The sequence below is a fragment of the Mesoplodon densirostris genome, chromosome 6 (genome assembly GCF_025265405.1).
Source record: "Mesoplodon densirostris isolate mMesDen1 chromosome 6, mMesDen1 primary haplotype, whole genome shotgun sequence".
In the NCBI taxonomy this organism is placed as follows: Eukaryota; Metazoa; Chordata; class Mammalia; order Artiodactyla; family Ziphiidae; genus Mesoplodon; species Mesoplodon densirostris.
In genome coordinates this window covers 2,327,741-2,346,796 of record NC_082666.1, presented here as the reverse complement: position 1 = coordinate 2,346,796, position 19,056 = coordinate 2,327,741, and the positions used below count along the sequence as shown (strand labels likewise).

Sequence of the window (19,056 nt, the reverse complement as noted above, 5' to 3'; positions counted from 1 at the left end):
GGGCCGCGCAGGGCCACAAAGATGGGGTGTCCATCATCCAATCGGGTTTTCCGCTTACTTGGTGGGTTGACTCACTCCTCCAGCCTCAGTGTACCCCTAGAAAACGTGAGTGGGGTAATCGAGCAAAGAGATGCGTCTGAGCCCTGCTTCCCACGTGGCCTGGGAGAGTGGGTGTGTCCCACCCTCCACCCTGGGGCGGTCACAGGGAGAAATGAGATCCATGCACTGATGCTGTTGTTCTCATTAACCCTGATGTTGCTGAGCTGAGGCCCAGAGAAAGGAGGGGCCTGCTGTTCCCCCATCGCACCCCCAGCCTCCCTCCCCGCCCCCCTGAGAGCTCTGCCAGGGCCCCACTAGGAAATTCCGGTTCACCCTTCAAGAGCTCGAGGACCCTGGCAGGTCATTCATTCGCAGTCGGCGCTGAGTCCCTCCCGTGGGCCCTGCTCTGGGCTGGGATTCAGGAACAGAGCAGTGGACCCCAGGTAGGGCCCTGCTCTCTCGCTGCTCACCCCGAGGGGCTCTTCAGCAGGGCTATGGGGAGAGCTTCTGGAATTCTGTGAACCCCAGAAACGGCTGGCAAAATGGCACAGCCACTGTGCTCTTTCTGGGGTTCCTTGAGGGGTCCAGACCACAAAGCCAGCCAGAGGCATCCACAGCCTTTCCTGAACATCAGCAATCCAGCCCACCCGGCAGCGCCAAGCCCCCTGCTGCAGGCGTCCTCCGGCCTTGGAACCCTAGGTGGGCACAGGCCGGGCTTACTGGGTCCCCCGCACCTGGCTGGCCCGAGTGCTCTCAGGGCCGAGCTGATCTGCGCTGAAGATGGAGCTTGGAGGGAGGACACTCCAGGTGTTGTTGGGAACTGCCTCTCCGGGCCCCAGGGCCCGACTCCCGTCACCCCACCCCCAGCCAGGCTCTGGATAATATCTCCGAGGCCAGCCCCAGCGATGCTGAGCACTTCGCCGTCTATTTATTACCAAACGCAGGAATCTGGGAGCCCGCGGAGCGTGAAATTAGGACCAAATGTGGAGGAGGTCTAGACAGGAACTCCGGGCCACTCCCGCTTGAGGACGACGGGGCCCTTGGGCTCCCAGGTAGCAGGAGCGCTCTGGTAACCAGACAGATGCTTGTGGAGGAAAAGCGTGCTGGCTGTCCATAAGCCTCGACGAGGCACCGGGATGCGGAAGGGCCTGGCAGCAAACCTGGGTCCCCAGCCCAGCTCTGACCTCTGCTGCCCCAGGCTCGGTTGGAAGGGCTGCTTGTGAAGCAAGCAGGTTCCGGGGCCCCACTCAGACCCCCTGAGGCCTGGGCCTCTGCATATTTCCCGGGTTCCTGTCCCTGGAGGGTTTAGGAGTCGCTGGACCGGTTGAGCCTGAGGCCCGGCCAGTGTGGAGGCTGCGCGGCTCGGCTTCTCCTTGGCTCCTAGAAGGGGCGCCAGGCATCTCAGGTGAACAGGCGAAGGGGCGGGATGGCTGGAGGGGCGTAAGACAGACCCTCTGCCAGGGGAGGGGCTCCGTGAGGGCAAGGGGGAGGCAGGTGGGCCGGCGTCTGCCCCGCTGCCAGGTGTTTCCTGCCCCCCACCCCACTGGATCTTCACGCCACGGGAGGCGACCGGAGCTCGAAAAGCGGCAGCTCCCCACAAGACGCAGGACTCTCGGAAGGGGCCGTGGCCCGCCCAGCCCCCCTCCACAGACTCTGGGGCTGGGGGTGCCCAGGGAGGCCCCATCTCACAGCCTGTCCCTGTAAAAATCGGGGGCGGGGACAGGGAAGCAAAGCCCTTTATAAAGCTTTAAAACCGTTTATGGTCCCGGGGGGCAGATTAACAATTCAGCTCAATCCTCGCCAGCTCCTCTTGGCTGGTGGTGCGCGGAGACTTGGGGCGGGGGCTGGGGCCAGGGAGCTGGAGGAGGAACGGCGGCGGCAGCCTCCACCAGGCTGTCACTGGACCTGCCGGCACCTCGCTGTACCTCTCCTTCCTCTCCCGGCCCGACCCGGCTCGGCCCACCAGATGGCCATCCTTCCAGGACGGGCTCAGAAGCCTTCTCCTCCAGGAAGCCCTCCACGGTTCCCCTGACGCAACACTGCCCCCTGAGCCCCAAAGCCCTCTGTTGGTCTCTGGGCACTCGGCGTAGCCATTCCCGGGACACAAGTGTCCAGGGGGACACTGGATCAGCCCGGTTTCCCTCTAATCTCCCAGGCAAGTTTATCGAAGTGTTTGTAGTCCTTCCCCTTCTCTGCCCCCCTTGCGGGATGCCATCCTGATTTATTGCTTGGACCAGCAGCTGGCGTTTTTTTCACATTCGTGATTCTGAAACTTTGTCATGCATCTCAGTTATCCGGACCCCTCCTCACAGGCAGGGCTGGTTAAAGATACAGACCTAGATCCTTCAAGTCCAGAGCTGGCAGGGCTTGGTTTTCTAAATCCTCCCATACCCATATTACATAGAAGGAAACTGAGGCCCAGAGAGTAGCCTGAGACCCAGGGTTACCAGCAAGTGTATGGCAGGACACTCCCCCTCCTGTCCACCCTCGAGGGCAGGACAAGGACCCCCCAGGCCTGGTTACCTCAGTGTCCAGCTGGGCAGTGTCCCCAGGCACAGGAAGGAGGTCTGAGAGGCGACAGCTCAGCCAGGGCAGCAAGGTATGGGACTTGGGGAAAGGGTCCTCTGGCCGCCGTTCTTCCACTAACTTGCTGTGTGAGGTCACGAATGTCTCCCCCGCAACGGTCACCACCCCTGCACTGGCCTCAGCTTCCCCCTACACCACCCATTAAACAGAGGGGTGGGACGTAGTCCCTCCCAGCACTGGCACTTCAAGGTTCTGTGAGTTGCATTAAAGAAGTCCAGGAAGGCTTCTCGGAGGAGAAGGCATGTTCTGAGCACTGATGGCAGGGGAAGGCCTGGAGAGGCAGAGGGAAGAGCATCCCTGGGGTGGGGCACAGTAAGGGCATAGGGGTGGCTGGAGGGTGGGGTGAGGGAGGCCATGTCACTCTCGGGGGCTGTTCGGAGTTGACCGTGGACGGATGTCAGGCTGGGGCCTAAGCGAAGCTGCCAGCGGTGTGCGTGCACGTCTGCTGCCCGGGCCTGGTCCCGGGAGCGGCGCCCGGCTCGGGCGTTGCTGCCCGTCGGCGTGCGTGTATCTGCAGAGTGAGGCTGAGACGCTCCAGCTGGACGGGGCAAGAGTGTTGGAGCTGTGACTGCTGACAGTCCTGGGCGCCTGGCCGGTGCCGGCGCCCTTCCCATCGCGCCGCCAGGCTGCCTGTGGCTGGAGGCCCCCCACCCAGAGCCGGGCAGAGGAAGGGGCTATCTGTGTCTCAGACCCGGGGAGAGGCTCCGCGGCCACGCCCTCAGGGACCTGATAGAGGGTGGAGATGCAGAGAGGGAGACACAGTAACAATAGCAAACTGAGCACAGCACACCTGCCGCGTGGTGGAATCCTCCATGTTCTCCCGTTTTACAGAGGAGGAAACTGAGGCACAGAGAAATGGAGGTATTCGAAGCCCCACGCTTGCAGCTAACTGGGGGCAGAGCCAGGCTGGCCCCCAGGGGTCCGTCCGGCTGGGGTGTTGGGGCCACTGAGTTTAACTCCTGCACTTTGACCTCCTGCTTGACCTTTCCCAAGCCCAGTGAGTTCCCTCATCCATGAAGTAGGGCCATAATGATCTTTTGGGGGGTACAGATGGCAGAAACACACTCAAGGTAGATGTATTCACAGCAAGAGTCACTCTGCGGATCTCAGGGAGGGAAATGGAATCCCATGAATTGGGACCACCCCTCGCTGGGCACCTGTGTCCTTCCTCTCTTCCCCCTGGACCAACTCCCCTGCCTCCACACACATGCCGCCCTGGCTGCAGCCTGAGCGCCCATGTCTCTACCCAAGGTCAAGGGACCAGCAGGGACCCGCCAGTCTCCAGGTCCTAGTTCCACTTCCTGGGAGAGAGAAGAGGGCTGGCCCAGCTTGTGGGGGTGGGAGGCTGGTGCCTTTCCATCCCAGCCCCAGCAAGCTGCGGCCAGAGGAGTAGCAGCAGGGGGTACGGAGGCTGCTGAAGCCCTCTGGGCCTGGGAGGCCCTGGATTTCCCGTGGCAGGCGGTGGGTCACATGTGGCTTTCAGCTGCGACGGGCCCATTAGCCAGAATGACACACATGGATCAGTGGCCCTGAATCGGGGGCTGGGCTTTGGCTGGATCACCAGGAGTGACCCTGGCCTTCTCTGAACCTTGGTCTCTTCATCTGCAAATTTGGGGTCCCAGTGCCTGCTCTGCCCTCCCCCGGCTGCCACGAAGACCAGGGAGATCTGTCAGGGGTCCATTCCGCCGCCCGCTTTCTGGCCACTCCAGGGTCAGGCTGAGACAAGCCGGGTTGTCCCTGTGAGCCCCCAGGAGGGAAGGGTTTGAGGGCGTGAGGCGCAGCGCTCCGGCAGCAGCTGCGTGCTTTGCTTTGCCTCACCTCTGTGAAGAGTGTGAAACGCATCTGGACAGCAGGCCTGGCCCTGCCCAGCGTCCCCCACTGGTTGCTTCCTCTGCACACCCAGCTCCCTGGATCCGGCCCCGGTCGGCCTGCACCTTTGGCAGGGCTGGTGGGCCAGCTGGCCTCAGCCACCCTGGGGGCCGAGGAAGGTTGGAGCTGCCCGGCAGGGCGCCCAGAAATGCAGGGGTCCCTGGGGCTCCTGCTCTGTCTGTGTGGCCTGCACTGTGTCTTCCTGACCGGGCCCTATTGGTCCAGCTGTCTGGATCTGCCTGTCTGCACCTCTGTCTCTCTGAATTTGGAGCTGTCTGTGAGTCTGGGTCTCGTTGTCTCGTCGCTTTGGGCCTGTCTGGATCTACCTTTCAGTCCATCTGTCTGTCTGCTCAGGGTCTGGGTTCCCATCCCAGCTGTGCCTCTGACGCAAGACGCCCCCACCCCCCTCCTTGTGAGCACACGTCCACGTCCTCCTCCACCTATAGACCAGCGTCCCCGGCATCCCTGCCCGGCCACTCCCTGCCAGGCCACTTGACCCTGCAGACGAGCCTGCGGGGAACCACTGAGCAGCCAACCTCACCAGGCGGGGCTCAGCCTCCCTCACTCCTGACCCACCAACCGCTCAGACCCCCCGAGTCTCCCAACGAAAACCCCGTCTGTCAGTTCTTCTCACACATTCCTGGAAGAGAAAAAATCGGCCCAAATTCCAGCAAGTCTTTGGCAAGGCTTATCAACAGCTTTAGAAACGTGCACACCACAAAGCTCTTCACGGCACGTTCCTGTAATTGCAAGACGTGGGAAGTAACGCAAATCCCGGCCCGCAGGGCCTGAGTGGGGCCCCTCCACGCAGAGGGGCGAGCTCTAGGGGCCCCTGGGGATAATCCCGCCCCTTGGGAAACGTGGTGTATCTGGGGAGAGACCACTGGGTGAAAAGGGAAGGTATGGAGGGTGTGGATAGAATGCCACTTTCACTTAGGAGGAGAAGGAAATCTATATTTGCTTATATTTGTAGAAAGAAGCAATGGAAGGATAAGCCCAGAACGAAGTGAAATGGTTACTTCTGGGCAGAGTAGGGTGGGTGGTGGCTGCGGGGAGTGGGCAGGGAGGAAGTAAGACCTCTCTGAATGCACCTGGTTTTATGCTTTTGACTTTGGAACCAAATGTTTTCTACAATTAAAGAGCAAAGCTAAATCATTTTTTTTTTTAAAGAAAGTACAAACTAAGTAGAATAAATGAACCTGAATATCAAGGTGGTGGAAAGAAAACCATACTAAGAATTTCAAGTGACTTTGAAACAATCTTTCTACTACACATCCCTAAGTGGACAAGAACAAAAGAAATAACAGATAAAGGGCTTCCCTGGTGGCGCAGTGCTTGAGGGTCCGCCTGCCGATGCAGGGGATGCGGGTTCGTGCCCCGGTCCGGGAGGATCCCACAGGCCGTGGAGCGGCTGGGCCCGTGAGCCATGGCCGCTGAGCCTGCGCGACCGGAGCCTGTGCTCCGCAATGGGAGAGGCCACAGCAGTGAGAGGCCCGCGTACCGCACACACAAAAAAATTCCATTCAGTAGACTTGTTAGTAAAAACATTGGTAACACTACTTTTAAATTATTATATATGATGGGAAAAAGCAAATAATGAAGTGCATGTTATTAGGAAATAAAATTTGCACTGTAAAAGTCACATAGACATCACCTTTTAACATGTAAATACCCTTTCATCTCTAATTTTATTTTATTTTTTTATTTTTATTATTATTATTAAAAAATTTTTTTTTTGCGGTACGCGGGCCTCTCACTGTTGTGGCCTCTCCCGTTGCGGAGCACAGGCTCCGGACGCGCAGGCTCAGCGGCCATGGCTCACGGGCCCAGCCGCTCCGCGGCATGTGGGATCCTCCCAGACTGGGGCACGAACCCGTGTCCCCTGCATCGGCAGGCGGACTCTCAACCACCGTGCCACCAGGGAAGCCCTCATCTCTCATTTTAAAGGGAAATATCAGTATAAACTCATGTTCATTTTTCTGTTCCTTAAAAAAAAAAAAAGTCTTTCTGAGCTCTGGCCACCGGAAAAGCCTGGAAACCCAGGAGCAGCCAGCACCCTTAGTGCCCAGACCGTGTTCTCTAGAACCACTTCCCAGCAAGAGAACCAGGGTGTCCCAGGAGATAAGCTGGGACATCTTATGCCTAAAAGCAACATGCTGTGAAGGGTTAGTGGGGTCCCACGAAAATGACACCGGAGTCAACTTGGAGGTGCTTCCAAACCCACAGTCCCAGTGGGATCATTTGAACATCAAAAAGAATAATGACTGCAGTGGCTTAAAACACATCAGATGTATATAAGTCAGTGAGATCACAATGATAACTGTAAAACAACCACAAACCTCATGGGGCGCCAACTTCTTTTGAAAATTGAAAAAGTTACGAACTGAGCGTCTACGCCTTTCCTCTGCAGACTGTCTTTTAATAGTACTGGATAGGTCATGGGGAAGGTTCTTTAGAGAAGAACCAGAGCTGATACATGCAGAAGAAATGATAGCATTTGAAAAGTCGCTATTTGCAATTCCTAATGAGATAACAGACGTAGGCTATGGTTTCCAGCGGCTGCCGAAAGGACGAGGTGGAAGGCTGATGGGGAATTTTACGGTGGGAAGACTGGGCTGACAGCAGCTGAACCCACTGACCAATCTCAACATCACAAGAAGGACAGCCTGGGGCCCTGAAAGTGAAGTGATGGGAAGCCCGTTTAGAGGGCAAAACCATGATAGAGGAACATGTGAAATGGTGCTGGGAGAAATGCAGCCAGTTCTAGTACATGGAAAATTCTGTAAGATAAATGACCCAGTTTCTTCTATAAACACCATGGGGCGGGGAGGGGCGAGAGTGGATGGGAACTATTCTACCGTCAAACGAGCCAAAGTGGATCCTGATTTGAGCAAACCAACTGTAAAAAGACATTGTGGAGATGACTGGAGGTTTTTTAAAGGTCCTCACCTGTCAGATTCTGCACTGATTTATGAGTAAACTAATACACCCTGGGATTTCCTTTAGTGAACTCAATCGCCCGTGCCATGCTATTCCCCTGGCAGAAAAAAAGAAAAAAAAAAGGTAGGGGATGGAAATTGAGGCAGGGTGTGCTCAGCAACAACTGGTGCCTGAGAGATGATTGTTAACCGTCCAGGGATATGGCAAGGCAGTTATTAAAGCTTGGTCACTTGAAATGGGCCACAGTGAGAATATGTACAGCACAAGCATCAGCAAATGCTACAGGTCAGGGTGCTTTCACTCCAAGAACTAGTTTATCAGCACCCGGCCAGACAGCGCTCACAAGAGCACGACGGGTGACAGCATTGTCCATTCTCTCTACTTTGTGTGTGTTTGAAATTTTCCACAGTAGTTTACGAGGGGCACATCCTTAGGCCTAGAAATCCCACGTCTAAGAATTTATCCTGGACAGGTCATTGAAGTCGGTCCTGTAATTCAAGTGGCTTCAGTTTTTAGCTACGCAAACATTTATGGAAACATTGGCTTAAGATTTATTTTTTAATGTCAACAGCCTAAACACCAAAAAGGAGTTTGGTTTTCAGTTTTGAAAGATGAGAAAGTTCTGGAAGTCGGTTGCAAACAAAGTGAATATACTTAACACGACTGACTTGTACACTTAAAAATGGTTAAGATGGTAAATTTGATGTCGTGTATTTTACTGGCGATTTGAAATTTTAAAGAAAAGGGATCGGTTATGTTATAAAACGGAATATGGTTCGAAATTACGTTACAGAAGAAAATTGAATGATAAGGAAAAATAAGGATGAGCTGGGGAAGTGACAAAGCAGGTTCAAAACCATACGTTCAGCCTGACTGCGTTTCGGTAAATTTTTAAATGAGTGAGCTTGTCGCCCAGGCTGAAAGTGTGCTAGGCTGAGCGCTCGCATACGTGCTCAAGAAACCTTCACGGAGCCCCGAGGGTGAGGGGGTGTGCTGTTAGCATCCTCTCCTACAGATGTGGAAACTGCTGGCAGAGGCAGAGGCAGAGGGGGATGTCCCGCCCGACCCCCAGGCCCAGCCCCTGCCTCCTGCACGCAGTAGGATTTCTTGTTTTCCCTTTCGGAGCGCTTCCTCAACCTCCTAACCTAGAACAGCTTCCTTTTGCAATGAGTGGGCCATGTGGTGAAGCTGGTGGTGTGTGTTGCAGGCTGTTGATGGAGAAGGGGGCGGATGACAGCCGGGACTGTGGTCATCACCGGGGGCATCTTGGCGACTGTGATTCTGCTCTGCATCATCGCGGTTCTGTGTTACTGCCGGCTCCAGGTAGTCCGGGAGCTGGGGGTGGGGGGTGGGGGAGGGAAGCCCGGAGGGGGCCCTGCAGAGGGAGGGAGCCAGGGCCCAGGAAGGCGGAAGAGTCAGGTCTCCAAGAAGGTGCAAGGCAGACAGCACCCCCGGACGCCACCTGTGAGGGCTCAGTGATAACGGCTCCCCAGACTCCCTGCGAGGCGAGTCCGCTGAGGCTCAGAGAGGGTAAGGGCCTTGGCCGATGTCACACAGCTGCCAAGCGGGGAGCAGGGGTGAGCCCTTGGGCGGTGCTACTCCACCCCCTGTGCACTCCCCGCCCCACCCACACTCTAGGGCTGTCCTAGGTCCCCCGCATCTTTCTTCCTGAGAGAGGAGAGGAAGCCACGTGCATAGGGCAAGGCGGCATGGCTTGGTGCCCTGGAACTAGATTGGGACCAGACTGCCTGGGCTCGAATCCCAGCCCTGCCGCTTTCAGGCTGCCTGCACCCCCTGTGCCTCAGTTTCCCCACCTGCAAAATGGAGTTGGCCATTGCACCTGCCCCTGGTTGCTGTGGGCTGAAACGAGCAGATCCCTCACTTAGGGATCCCAGGAGTCCGGGGCGCCTGGATTACGAGCTCCCGTAAGTGGTGGTGACGGGGACGCGGGTGTCTGAGCAGGGCGCCGCACGCGTGCAGCGAGGGGCGCTGGGGACCTGGCGGTCACAGTGGCCCTCTGCCCGCAGTACTACTGCTGCAAGAAGGAGGAGTCCGAGGAGGACGAGGAGGAGCCCGACTTCGCCGTGCACTCGCAGCTGCCCCCGCTGCACTCGCACCGCAGCCTCGTGCTGACCAACGGGCCGGCGCTCTACCCGGCCGCCACCGCCGCCGCCTTCAGCCAGAAGTCCCCGCAGGCCCGCACCCTCTGCCGCAGCTGCTCCCACTACGAGCCGCCCACCTTCTTCCTGCAGGAGGACGAGGACGTGCGCAACGGCGGGGAGCGCGTCTCCTACAAGAGCGCCAGCGGGGAGGACGCGGAGCTGCCGCCCGGGAGCTTCGGGGCCCTGCAGGCCCTCAACCCTAACCGCCTCTCGGCCATGCGGGAGGCCTTCGCTCGGAGCCGCAGCATCAGCACCGACGTCTGAGGGCGCCCCCGGCCGCCGACAGCTCCTGAGACCATGGTGGGGTCCCCACGGCGTCCCAGCCTGGCCCTGGGCCCGGACCCGGGTTCGGCCCAGCTTTCCTCACGTCCGCGTCCCCACGGGGGCCCGTTGGGGAGCTCCGGGGCTCACTGCGGGGATCAGACCCAGTGAAAGGAGTGTGGCCGCCCCGGCTGGTGGCCCCCGGGGCCTGGGTCTGGAAGGGAGGTGGGCAAGAGGCGGGCACCGGTGAGCGGTAGCATCCGGGTGGCAGGCTGCAGGGTGAGGTAGGGCTCTGGAGCAGACGCCAGGCCGCTGATACCAATGCTGCCGTTAGGGAGGGGGCAGTGGAAGGTGGCCTCCGTCTCAGCCCCAGCAAGTCGGCCATCTCCGGCTTCACCACCCGGCCATGTCTCTCCCTCCCTGGGCCTCAGCCTACCTACTTGTTCAAGGAAGGGGTGGTAGCCGCGATGCTAGGGGCCCTGCAGCACAAGCCTCGCCTGGCGACTGGGGACCAAGTACCCCGTCCCAGAACAGGGCCTCCCCCCCCCCCGCCCACACACCCTGGCTTTAAGCGGCCCGCGGCTGAGACACTGGTTGATTGAGCTGGCCCCCAGCTGGGCAGATCTCCCTAGAAGGGGGAGCTCCCTTGGGATGCACAGCCCCGACTGGCTTTTTGGTGAAAATGGAGTGGGGAGGAGGCCGTGTGCTGCTCCCCCCGCTTCGGCAGTGTCCACACTAAAATACCCAGTCCGGTCCTCAGCCCTGATGCGGTAGGGCGGACAGAGCCATGGACCTGGGGCTAAATGACCCATTGACTCCCCGTGAGACCTGGGACGGGCCCTCCCACTCCTGGGCCTCAGCCCCACCGCGGAGCCCTCCTGCTTTCGTGCCCCGGGGCGTAGACCCCGAGCTCTGCCACCTGCCCAGTGTCTCAGGAGGACCTGGGAGCAAGGCCTCAGGCTGCCCCTTCCCTGCTCCGGCCCCGTGCGCACGCTCGCAGCAGGGCTAGGGGCTCCCCCGCTGTCCAGCTAGAGAAATGCCCCAAACCCAGGGGCACTGCCCGCGGGGAACGCAGCCCCGTCCACGCAGAGGCACCGTTTCCTCTCGGCAGCATGGCCCCTAGAGTCCCCTGCCCTCTCCGGGCCTCTCTCTGCCTCTGGGCCCAGCCATAGAGCCAGCCCCCACCCTGGTAGGGCAGCCCCGTCTGCCCAGGGAGACGGACCAGGCTCCCCAGCTAAGCCACCTTTTCCTAAAAGACAAACCTTTGGGGCACGTGCCTCTCCCAGAACTGTGGGCGGCCTGAACACCACACTTCTTGCTCTTTCTCCAAAGTGCTGTTGAGCTGTGACTCCGGACGTGAGCAGAGTTAGGAAGGCTTACTATTTTTGGCATCGTCGATTTTCGCCCCCCACCTTCTTCCTTTCTCCTCCTGCCTCAGTTTGGACTCGCTAATGGAATTCTTCCCCAAGCTTCCCCTTCCTTTGTCAAAGCCCATGAGTTTGTTTCTGGTGCATTAGCTTGGCGGGGTGGGCGGGGGTGGCGGGGTGGTGAGGGTCAGGAGGTGGCACTTCCTGCGGCTGTTCTGTTCGGTTTCCTATTTCCTTTTCTGGTCTCTGGCCTCTGTGTAGATTCCTAGATCCATCTGACATCAACACGCACCCATCCATGCGAACTCCCCCGGCTCCACCGTGGGGACCTGCGGGGAGCTGCCTGCTCTCAGAATCCAGAGCCAATAAAACTCCTGACACCATATGCGCTGTCTTTGGTCTGCCTGACATTCCAGGCGAGCCCAGACCCCTCTCCGGCACTTCCTGGGTGGGGCCGTGTCCAGCCCAGCACTGGGCAGAGTCGGCCTTCCTCTCCCGTCCAGCCCCAGGGGTCAAGGCACTGCCCAAAGGTTCCCGGCCGCAGCCGTGTTTGGTTTTGATTTTCCCGGGGTGGATGTGTCAGTCTTCCACGATTGGAAGCCACTGGCCTAAACCCTGAGCTCCTGGAGGGTGGGTGGGGGGTGACAGGCTGAGCCACCTGGGGCAAGTGGCTGACCTCTCTGGGCCTGGGTCTTAGCATCAACACGATGGGTGACAATGACACCGACTCCACAGGGCTCTTAGGGTTAAAGGGGCAGCGCTGATAACGCACTGGGCACAGACCCTGGCGTACAGGATGCACACAGAAAGCGCTGGTGGAAAGGCGGATGGGGGAGGAAGGTCGTAAGGAGAGAGAAGATGGGGGTGGGGGGAAATGACAGGGCACAGCGGTGCGGTGCGTCAGGGAGCCCCCGACCTCTGCAGTGCGGCGACCCACCTCTACGGGAACTGAGCCGCTGACCTTGGGGGAGCTCACCCCACAGGCCCCAGCCAACCTGGAGCGCCACTCACCCACCTGCAGCCCCCTGGATGCCGTCCTAAACACTGTGGTGGACCCTGCTCTGGTCCCAGTTTGGGGACAGGCTGGCCCTGCATTCCAGGGAAGCAGTCAGGTAGCCCCTCGCCTCCCTGCTCCCTGTCCCCAAAGACCCTCCCTGCGGCATCCTCGGCCCTGTGCCAGCTCGCTGTCCCTTGGCGGGTGGACACCCCCATCGTCCCTCCTCCGCTGCAGCCACACCAAGGTGCTTTCAGCATCCTCCGCACCCACCCTCTCCCTGGAAGCTTTCCGTTTCTACACTCCACCCCCACCCCCCCGCTTTCATCTGGAAGAACTCCTGCGGCTGGACCAGCCTAAACATCGCCTCCCCTGGGAAGCCCTCCTGTGTCCCGGCACCCACGAGTCCAGATTAAGTAGCCCTTCTAAGAGGCCCAGAAACAGTAGTGATGGCTATTTCCTGAGCACTCCATGTGGGCCCACACCACACCTCCCACCCTGTCTGCCCCACCTCTTCCTCCCGTGGTTCGGGTGAGGGAGCTCCCTTGGGCTCCGCTGTCCCCCAAGCCCCACAGCAGTTGGGAGGTGTGAGATTGGCTCGGTTCTGACTCCAGCGCCCGAGTCCTGATGCCCCTGAGACCCCTCCCCGAAGGCCACCCACTCTTTTTGTCACCTTCTGTCTGCTCTCCCCTGTCATCTCCTCAGGGAGACGCTGCAGCCCGGCCCCCAGCCCCACCCGGTCCCAGACCTGAGGCCGCAGCAGATCCTTCCGAATGGGCGAGCTGGACAGAGACCCCGGCTCCCGAAGCCTCACGGCCACCCCACCCTGCCTGGCAGAGCCCCGGAGACCCCACGATGCCGCCATAAATAGGACCACTTTATTAACATACAGAGAGTACTGACGGACGACAACACAGCCATGGTGCCATGAGAAAGATGCCTCTTCCCAGGTGTAAAGTGCGGTGGGTCCCTCCGTGCCAAGAGCTTCGTATCAGGGAGGCGAGCGATGCTACGTCGTGAGATTAAAATTTCTCCGGAAAGAGTCACCTAAACAGCATCGGGATCCCAGGCGCCCCGTCTCCCTGGCTGCCCATCCCCCTCTCCTCACCCCCACAGTCCTGGAGGGATAGAGGACGTTCCCAGGCCCCTGGGTGGGAACCACAAACGCGCCAGTCCTCCGGGCTCTGTCCTGGGAGGGCCGACGGGCGCTCTCGGGGGGTGGGGGGCAGGGGAGGGGCTCTCCTGCCCGGGGAGAGAGCAGGGGCTCAGTGTCACGTCTTCACAGCCGGGGCGCCCTGCAGGGAGGGTGTCCGTGGAGGGGCTGCTGCGGCCCCAGGGATGGGGTGCTCGGTCTCTGAGGGGCGGCTGCCGGGCCTAGGAGTGGGGGGGCCGGCAGGAGCGACAACACGCCTTGCTGTAGTACCAGTGGCCGCAGAGGTTCACCTTGATGGCCAGGGCGCAGTTGGTGCCCGGCTGGTCCTGGCAGCTGTCGTCTGGGGAAGGGACACGGCGGGGGGCGTAGGGCATCAGGAGGCGGTCAGGGGTGACGACTCGACAGGACCCCCGCCCGCCCCACCCCACCACCTCCTCTCCTTGAGCTCTACGTCTCTGCCACTCCTTCTCTGCCTCCGCCCCACTGCAGGGATGTCACGGGCCCCACCAAGTGATGGGAACGGTGCGCAGGGAAGGGTAATGCCCGGGGCCCAGGATTTGGAAGAGCCACTGATATCACCCCCGGAGGCCTGAACATCCCCGGGAGGCCCACAGGTGCCCCCTCCACTCAGTAGGTCCAAAGCAGAGCTCATCACCTGGCCCTGGTGCCCCCTCGGAGCCTAGCACCCTCATGCATCTTCTAGGTGCCCGAGCCAGAGACCCTGCTTCAGCCCTCGTCTCCCTGCTCCTGCGTGCCCAGCTCTAGGGTGCTCTGGCTGAGTCTTCCTGGATCCCTGGTCCCCTGCCCCACAGCTGCCCTCCCATCTTCTGAAGCCGGATGCTCTTTCCAAAGTGCAGGTCTTGGCAATGGCTCCTGGGGACCCCAAGCTCCAGTCAGCTCTCACCTGCCGTCCTTCCCACCCTCACCTCCCAGCCTGCACTCAGCCACTCCAGGAGGGAACCTTCACTCCCCGACATGCATTGGTCTCTGTAGCCACTAGACCCTCCCGGTCACCCTGACCGATGCCTGCTCATCCCGCAGGCCCTGGCTCAGCCCAGCCTCTGCTCTCCCTGGAAAGCCCCTGCTCCGCCCTCAGCCTCTCCCCCCTCACCTGGGGGCTCCGTGGGGCAAGGCTGCAGGTCACAGGCCTGTCTACCGACGGGCTTCACCAGCGGGTCGCAGCCTCGGACAATGTCGGTCCCTTGGTAGCACTTCACGTCTCGCATCCGCACTCCCACCCCGCAGGTCTTGGTGCACTGATCGGGGAGAGATGGCATGGCCAAAGCCCCCACCGGCGGGGCGAGGGTTCTGGCCAGAGGTGGGGGGACCCCATCCCCTCACCTGGTTGCTGAGTCTCAACCGACACGCGACACACGGAAGGGCACTGGCTGGCAGCCAGGAGATGCTGATGCTTGTCCCCCCCTCCCCCGGTGCTGCTCAGTTTCCCCATCTGCACCGTGAGGGTGTGGCCCTCTCCTCTTTCAACTATCCTCTCCCACCCCGCACTGGGTGGGTCCTTTGGTTCTAGCTTTCCTGGGTCCTGTGCTACAGAATGCTCAGGACACATGGGGCCACGGCCCAGGGAGAGCGCCGGTTTCCCACTCCAATAAAAAGCTGTGTTTGTAGTGGACAAATTAAATGTATCTTCCAAAGCCACCGCCTCACCCTCGGCTCCCGGTCCAGATGTTCCCCTTGGAAAACCCCGCTGAGCTACCCAAAACACCAGGGCCATCTGCTGACCCCAGTTACCCTGCCGTCCTCCTGCCAAGATCCTACAGGCGGTGGCTCCCTCTGGCTGCCCCTGATGTGGGTGACCCCACGTCACCCAGGCACGTCTGGGACCCGAGCCCTCGGTTTCCTGAGTGGGGTCTGGGGTGGGAGGCCCTGGCCCTGGGCCCACCCTCTGGTTCTGTTCGCAGAGGCACAGGGAGGGCTGCCTGCCCGATGCCCGCTCCCGGCTTGGGGGGCTGGCCCAGTCTGGAGGCACCAAGCACAGATAACAGTCAGCCTTGGATGGGTGCCCTGAGGAACCTCTGGCTGTCCCTCGGCCCCAGAGAGAACACACCTCTGCACCTGAGTAGATGGGACAGCTGGGAGGATGCACCCTTACTAAGTAAGCCCCTATCCCGGGAAGGAGCAGCCACAGGGGAAGCAGACACCACCCCAACGAGGGACAAAATGACAGAGGTCCACATTCCCACGGGCCGGTCACCCCTTGCCCACCCACCATCATCGGGGCCACACAGGGGTGCCCCTCCCCCAATGCTCCCAGGCTCCTGTGCAAAGACCACTGTGGGCCTCCCCACTTGCTCCCTCCTGGGAGCTACAGCACCACTAAGTGCAGAGGGGACTTGGGGCACAGGACTGATGGTGCTGCTAAGGAGACATCGGGGAGATGGCATGAATCAGTAAAAACCCAAGTCTAGACATGGCCGCCCCTGTGCTGTAAGAAAGGCTTGAAGGATGCTAACAAGCCCACGGGTGCCCTGGGATCCCGCCAGGAGGCCTCCACAGGAAAGGGGCCGGAAGAGAAAAAGCAGAAGTTAATGGACCCCCTTTGCTCGGCCAGGGAACTGGGGCGGGGTGGGGTCTGCGGACCAGGGCTGCTCCCCCTCCTCAGGCCGGCCCCCCGCGCCTCAAGGCCCGCCCTGCCCTGCTCTCGTTGGGATGTGGGCTGGTTCAGGGCCTCCCTTCACTCTGCAGATCTCTCAGCCAGCCCGGAGCAGCGTCCAATGTCTGCTCACGCCCCAGGAGCTGGGGGTCAGCTCTCTCTCTGAACTTGAGTTTCTTCCCCCGTGGGATGGGAAGAGGAGCCCCCTCCTGTGGTGCTGCTGGGCGGAGGAAAGGAGCCCGTCTGGCAAAGTGCTGGGACCGGCCCACCCACAGGGGCCTCGGGGCCTGGGAGGTGAGGGTTCTGCCGGCTGTAGAGAACAGAGAGATCTCGGCTCCAAGCCACCCGCCAGCCTGAGGCCGAGGAGCCCGCAGGGCCGTGGAGGGGCCAGGCCTGTGTCAGGGCGGCGGCGGCCATTCCTCTGGCTTCCCTCTGCCCACAGTGCACATGGCCTGCCATCCCCTCTGCCTCTCTAACCCTGTGTCCCTCCTGCCTTGACTCTGGCTCCCGGGACTGAGGCCATATCTGAGTCAGCCCCACACAGTCCCAGTACCCACCTGGGATCTGTCTGCCCCGTGCTGGGTGTCAGGCACACGTGCTGTCAAATGCATGACTGAAAGGCTACAGTGCAAGGCCGGAAGTGACCTGGGCCCCAAAAAGGCCCAGGACGAACATGGCAGGGATCCCAGAGGTGAGGTCTGAGAGGACTTCCTGGAGGAGGTGGCTTTTGCACCAGCTGACTTGGTAGCACTGACCGTCTTTCCAGGGATGAAAAGCCCTGACGGAGGCTGAGAGCGGGGACGTGAGGGGCACTTGGGGTGGGAGAGGAGGTACTTTGGCAGGACCAGAACTCAGGCCTGGCCTCAGGTGGCCTCAGCGGGGGCCAGCCAGGCGCTTACCTCAGACCAGGGGCTGGTGTACCACTTGAAGCAGGGCCTCTCGAAGCATGTGCTCTCCTCTGGGGGCTTCTTGGCCAGGCCACACTCGGGGCCATTGCGCGTCTGCGGCTTCCCGTTGGCCAGCTCCATGCACAGTACCAGCCTCTTTTTCACACCTCGGCCACAGGTGGTGTTGCACTGAGGCAGGGGGACAGACGGGGCCGGGTCAGGGGTCAAGGGCCAGAGGCCAGGAGGACCAGAGCACAGAGCCCAGAGCCAGGCCAGTGATAACGTCTCGGTCAACAGCAAGTGGGTGAAAACGCTTAGATCAATAGCAAGTTGGCTGAGAACTCTCCGGTCGGTAACCACGTGGCCCCAAACAGATTTGATGACAAGCAATTTAGCATAAAACCATCTGTTGTGAAACAAAATGGTTAATGACAATTTGACTTCAGATGATTTAGCGAATAGTGATCTGCCGGAAACAAGCAGTTGAAAGCAATGTGGTTGAGAACAATTTGTCTGAAATTGTTAAGTTGGTGACCTTGACAGGTCTAGGGGTCGTGAGAACAAAGGGATGTACAGGGCCCACCAGCCAAGAGCAAGTACAGCCGAAGGACCCCCAACCCTGGGTTTCCATCTTTCAGGAACATGGGGTCGTGGGAACTATACCAGCCCTGCATGCCTCGTTGAACATTTGCTATTTAGATTTGGGAAGTTTTAAGCTGTTTTCTTACTTTTTTGTTTTTTTCTGTTTCAAATTAATGTTTAGTGAATTGTGTCGTCCTAATTTCCAATTAGTTCCTCGTTTGACCAGTCCGTCATTCTGGCCGCCTGGCTCTCGGCCAAATGCTCTCCCAGACGGAGGGGGCCCTGCCACCCGGCTCGGGCTCGGGGCACTCACCCGCTCCCAGTCCTGGGCCAGCCAGTGGGCGGGGCAGTTCTTGTCCCCGCAGGGGTGGATGGCCAGAGGCTTGGTCTCCATCTGGCACTGAGACTCGGGCACCACCCGTCCGTCGCTGGTCTTGCAGTACACGTGTCTGATCATGCGGCCCTGCCCGCAGCTTCCACTGCACTGCAAGGGGACACCCGGGGTTAGAGGCTGAGCCCCCTCCCAGGTCCCCCAAACATCATTCCCAAGAGAGAAGAACAGCTGGGGGGAGGGGGAGGAGTTGCCATGGTAACCATGCTTTAAATAACATTTTCTGTTCTAATTACAGAAGGATTGCATGCTCAATGAAAAACACAGAGAAAAGCACGCCTGAGACACCTGAAAAGCTCATCCGTACACCCAGCACGCAGAGGGGACCCCAGTGAGCATCTGAATGTCTCATCCAGGCAAGAGGCAAGAGAGAGAGACACACAGACAGACAGGGGGCTTACAAAAGGGCATCGGGATGTGACCACTTGTTTTGGGATAAAGGTTTTGATTCCTCATAACCGCGCGGGGACACCCTCCGAGCACCGCCCCCCCTGCCCGCCCGCCCTCACCGGCCCCCAGTCGGAGACTGTCCACTGGCGGTCGCAAGGGGGCCCCGTGCAGTCCTTCTCCCCCACAGGCCTGGTGTTGGGGTCACACAGTGTCTCATCCTCCGAGCAGCGGATGTCCCTGGTCACCACGCTGCGTTCCCCACACTTGGCCGTGCACTGCGGGGAAGCCGGGGTGAGGGCGGGGCCGCGGCTGCCCGAGCAGCGGCGCAAGGGCCCTGCGCCCGGCCCCCAGTGCCCCAAGCCCCCGACCCCACCCAACGCCCCAACCCCCCGACGCCCCCCACCTCCCAGCCCGGCCCGGCGCGCTCTGCGCATGCGCACCTCTGACCACTCAGACATCTCCCACTGCGGCCCGCAGGCCGGGTTCCGGCACGTCTTGCGCTCCTCGGGCCGCACGGCTTCGGCCGCCTCGCACAGGTCACTGTACACGGAGCTGTCGAAGCCGGGCGAGAGCATCTTCCAGCAGCGCACGATGCGGAACTGGTAGCCCTCGCCGCAGGTGCGCGAGCACTCGCTCCAGCTGCTAGTCTCCCACCTGCCTCGGGACGGGCACGGCCTTCAGCGACCCCGCCCTCCTCCCGCTGGCCGGGACCCCACGGCCCAGCTCCTCCTTCCCTCGTGGGGTCCAGATCCACCACGGGCTGTCGGACAGGAAGCGGGCCAGGCCCCATAGGGAAGCTGTTGCCGTGACGACCCCCACCTCCC

At 60.3% G+C, this 19,056-nt stretch overlaps 2 protein-coding genes across 2 annotated transcripts in view; one reads left to right on the top strand and one right to left on the bottom strand.

Annotated features, from left to right (window-relative positions):
• Positions 1-8,664: 8,664 nt before the first annotated feature.
• FAM163B (family with sequence similarity 163 member B) lies at positions 8,665-9,860 on the top strand. The gene is made up of 2 exons (XM_060101555.1): positions 8,665-8,757; positions 9,462-9,860. Exons 1-2 carry the CDS (start codon positions 8,665-8,667, stop codon positions 9,858-9,860), a joined length of 492 nt encoding a protein of 163 aa, XP_059957538.1.
• A 3,732-nt stretch (positions 9,861-13,592) lies between these two features.
• Positions 13,593-19,056, bottom strand: part of ADAMTSL2 (ADAMTS like 2) — a 32,350-nt gene continuing 26,886 nt past the window's right edge. The window contains exons 13-18 of the mRNA XM_060101524.1: positions 18,673-18,886; positions 18,352-18,507; positions 17,765-17,935; positions 16,882-17,058; positions 14,483-14,627; positions 13,593-13,711 (exon numbers count right to left, since the gene is read on the bottom strand). Coding sequence (XP_059957507.1) covers positions 13,593-13,711; positions 14,483-14,627; positions 16,882-17,058; positions 17,765-17,935; positions 18,352-18,507; positions 18,673-18,886 — 982 coding nt within the window. The remainder of the gene's footprint in view (positions 13,712-14,482; positions 14,628-16,881; positions 17,059-17,764; positions 17,936-18,351; positions 18,508-18,672; positions 18,887-19,056) is intronic.

Coding starts and splice junctions, on each gene's coding strand:
- FAM163B (XM_060101555.1), top strand. CDS start 8,665: ATGACAGCCGGGACTGTGGTCATCACCGGGGGCATCTTGGCGACTGTG. Junction 8,758..9,461: donor TGTGTTACTGCCGGCTCCAG/GTAGTCCGGGAG, acceptor CTCTGCCCGCAG/TACTACTGCTGCAAGAAGGA.